Source organism: Zingiber officinale, chromosome 9A (genome assembly GCF_018446385.1).
Source record: "Zingiber officinale cultivar Zhangliang chromosome 9A, Zo_v1.1, whole genome shotgun sequence".
Taxonomy (NCBI): domain Eukaryota; kingdom Viridiplantae; phylum Streptophyta; class Magnoliopsida; order Zingiberales; family Zingiberaceae; genus Zingiber; species Zingiber officinale.
Window position 1 is genome coordinate 4,035,276 of NC_056002.1, and position 3,576 is coordinate 4,038,851.

At 39.9% G+C, this 3,576-nt stretch overlaps 1 protein-coding gene across 1 annotated transcript; it reads left to right on the plus strand.

The window, feature by feature from the left end:
• The first annotated feature begins 238 nt into the window (after positions 1 to 238).
• Positions 239 to 2,821, plus strand: LOC122018696 (rust resistance kinase Lr10-like). The gene is made up of 3 exons (XM_042576097.1): positions 239 to 1,037; positions 1,123 to 1,304; positions 1,425 to 2,821. The coding sequence occupies exons 1-3, from the start codon at positions 304 to 306 to the stop codon at positions 2,609 to 2,611; spliced, it is 2,103 nt and encodes a 700-aa protein (XP_042432031.1). The 5' UTR covers positions 239 to 303; the 3' UTR covers positions 2,612 to 2,821.
• The last annotated feature ends 755 nt before the right edge of the window (positions 2,822 to 3,576 follow it).

Genomic DNA, 3,576 nt, shown 5'->3' on the forward strand with positions numbered 1-3,576 from the left:
AAATAGATCGAGCTATTTTATTCCTCGTCTACGAACGAAATCCATTGCCTATGTTTGCTTGCCTAAGTCCACGGATCAATATCAGAAGACTTGCTCATTAATTACTGGTTGATTCTGACGGATAAGAATCCATGTGAGCCCCTAGCTCGTTTCCAAATCAAAATGTGGAACAAATTGCGCCACGGAATCTTGTGATCATGAACAACTACTGTATGTTGCTCTTTTTAAAGCATCGATCGATACCAATTTAGTAACAACGCAATTATATTATACTAGGAATTGAATTACAGAGGGAGAGAGCTCATGAAAAGATCTACACCAGCATCGTCCTTCTTCACTTCTCTTCTAGTCTTTTTCTTTCTCACCACTCTTACAGGTGGAGTGCTCGGTAGATCTCAAAATAAAAGCTGCTCTTCCTCTTGCGGTATCCTTGACGATATCCACTACCCGTTCCGCCTAGAAAGCGACCCAGAGTGGTGCGGTAAGCCAGAGCTTGAGCTCATCTGTGAATCAGGAAAAGATGCAGTCTTGCATAACTTGTCACCTACAGACAAGTACCTGGTCACCGAAATATCATATAATCAATCGGGCTTCAGGCTCGTCTATGCCGGTTATGTCACAGGTTCTAATAAATGCGTGCTTCCCAGTGCCCACTTCCCCCTAAATACACTTTACCTCATCCAAATGCCACTTTGGCCATTTGGTTCGACTGAAGATGCTAGAGATCATGAGTATTATATGTTTGAAGAATGGGCTAGTTTTATGAGCTGCAAACAGGAAATTCATAGCGATCTTTACAAGCCCATCCATTGTCTTACTGGGGACAATAACTCGGCTACACACGTCATCGTTGGCAACGATGCATATGCCATACGCAACCTCAAGAACTCATGTAGATTCGTAAACTTATTGCCAGTTGACGGAGAATACAATTACAGTGACGTGGATGTATTTGAACTCCTGGCAAAAGGAGTCTGGATTGGATGGTCTCTCACGCCACCCTCTGACATTTTCGAGTATTGTTGGAAAAATTTTTGGTAGGAACATAACATTCAGTTAACCTTAATTATCATATGCATGTTCTCACTCTTTTCTTACAATATTTAATTGCTATCTCTGCAGGTCAAAAGTATATTATTACAGCATCGAGAATTCCCCTTACAGGATGCTTGGTCCCCTCTTTGCCGAATTAGGTCTTTTAGATTGCGTCTACTGGGAGGAGAGTTATCGCAACCATTATCACGTTGCCTTCGGTTTTACAGTGGTCTTAGTCCTTGCACTAGATATAGCTCTTTGTCTGCTAGGTATGCTTTCACTTCATTGACTTTCCATCTGCATGCAGTAACACTACTTATTGTCCAATTGCATAACTAGTTTGTTCGCTATTCACTTGTTTTTTTTTTCCCTCTCACTTGTTACCACAGTTGGTAGATTTGTGATTGCACCTCTATCAATTTATGCATTCCTCGCATACAATTATTGGAAGACAATTAGAAAGCCCATCGACTCAGTTGAAAAGTTCCTGCAAATCCAGCAAACTCTAACTCCCACACGCTTCGCCTACAGCGACATCATAGCCATGACGAGTCACTTCAGAGAAAAACTAGGCCAAGGCGGCTTTGGTTCAGTGTACAGAGGATACATTCTTGGTAAATTCCCTGTCGCCGTCAAGATGCTTGTCGGCAGCTCCAAGTTCCACGGTGAAGATTTCATCAGCGAGGTCTCCACGATCGGCAGGATCCACCACATCAACGTGGTGCGTTTGGTTGGGTTTTGCTCCGAGGGATCAAAGAGAGCACTCATCTACGAGTACATGCCCAATGGCTCGCTCGACAAGTACATCTTCTCTGCCAACAGGGGAAACACGTTCACTGTCGAGAAGCTCCATGAGGTGGCCCTGGGGATTGCTAGAGGCATCAACTACCTCCATCAGGGCTGCGACATGCAAATTTTGCACTTCGACATCAAGCCCCACAACATCCTCCTCGATCGCAACTTCATTCCCAAGATTTCAGACTTTGGGCTTGCAAAATTGTACCCAAAGGACAAGAACGTAATATCCATGAGCGTTACCAGAGGCACGATAGGATACATAGCACCCGAGCTGATATCGAGAAATTTTGGGATCATATCCGACAAGTCGGATGTCTACAGCTTCGGAATGCTGCTAATGGAGATGGCCGGCGGGAGACATAATGTAGATGCGAGAGCTGAGAACACCAGTCAGGTTTATTATCCTTCTTGGGTCTACGACAAACTTGTTCAGCTGCATGTAAGTGAGAGCAGTCATGGTATTGAAGAGATTGTAATCAGTGAAATGGAGAGAAAGTTGTCCATGGTGGGACTTTGGTGCATCCAAATAAAGTCAAGTAGCCGGCCATCCATGAGCAGTGTAATAGAGATGCTTGAAGGAGACGTGAATGATCTACAGATGCCACCCAAGCCTTTCTTTTCCTCAGTAGAGCCAAGTCTGAGAGAATTAGAATTCTCCTCCACAATTTCATCTTCTGGAGAAGAAGAACTACATGATCAGCAGCATACTTTACGTCCCAACCATTCCGGATTGGCTTCATCTTCTATACAACTATCTGTCATCTTAGAGCATTCTTAAACTTAATATCTGCAAGTTAATAATATTGACTCTTATGTAATAAGAACTAATAAATAATTAAAATTTTACATATGAGATGAAGTAGATATTATCTCTATTCGATGCTCCCAACTGAGTAATAATATGTTGTGACAATTTATTGCTTTCTTTGCCTACATGTAGCTATGTGACTAGAATTCATAAATGAGACATACTCAACTCTATTTCTTTTTTCAAGTATTTATAAAGGTAATTGTAAAGTAATGGTAAAATAATGACAAATCTAAATATACCCCATGTAAACCAAAGCAAAAGCATATGAATAAATATTATGAACAAAGCATAGTATGTGAACAAATATTGTATTTAATTAGGACATAACATACCCCATGTAAATCAAAATTTGTCTAACACTTATCTCTTTCATCTCCATAAAGCACAAGATATCTTATCTTAACAACCATACACTTTTAGGGCGTCCTAACATAGCTTCATCAAATTCTATGTGTATGCTCTCATCTTCAGACATCAATCTGACAACATACGAATAGATATACTTGCATGTTGTTAGTAATGTTTTTTCAATTTCTTTGTACTTGTCCTGATTACCATGAACATTTGAAAGAGCAAATGATTGAGGTTACACATTCTTCTACAATATTTTAAAATATTCATATGAGTATTCATGATAATTGATTTTTTTTTCAAATATCAACTTTTCATAAAAATTGAAAGTACCTTCTTCGTTGATAAAATTACCAACTCTTTAGGTCAGCTAACAATTGTTCCAACAACACCATTGATGATTGTTGGTCTAGACCGAATTGGGATAGGAAGCTTTGCTCCTTCATCTAAAACAACATCAATGGATACCTTAAAATTTCCTTTCCCAAGTGGAACATGATGAATCAATATATTTGAGCCTCTTTCTGATAGTATTATGTCGTACGCTACCATATTGTCACGTTGTTCCACAGTCAAATTAT

Excerpts from the sequence above, each read along its gene's own strand:
- LOC122018696 (XM_042576097.1), top strand. The coding sequence starts at position 304 with ATGAAAAGATCTACACCAGCATCGTCCTTCTTCACTTCTCTTCTAGTC. Across the intron at positions 1,038-1,122 it reads TATTGTTGGAAAAATTTTTG|GTCAAAAGTATATTATTACA; the intron begins GTAGGAACATAA and ends CTATCTCTGCAG. Across the intron at positions 1,305-1,424 it reads TATAGCTCTTTGTCTGCTAG|TTGGTAGATTTGTGATTGCA; the intron begins GTATGCTTTCAC and ends TTGTTACCACAG.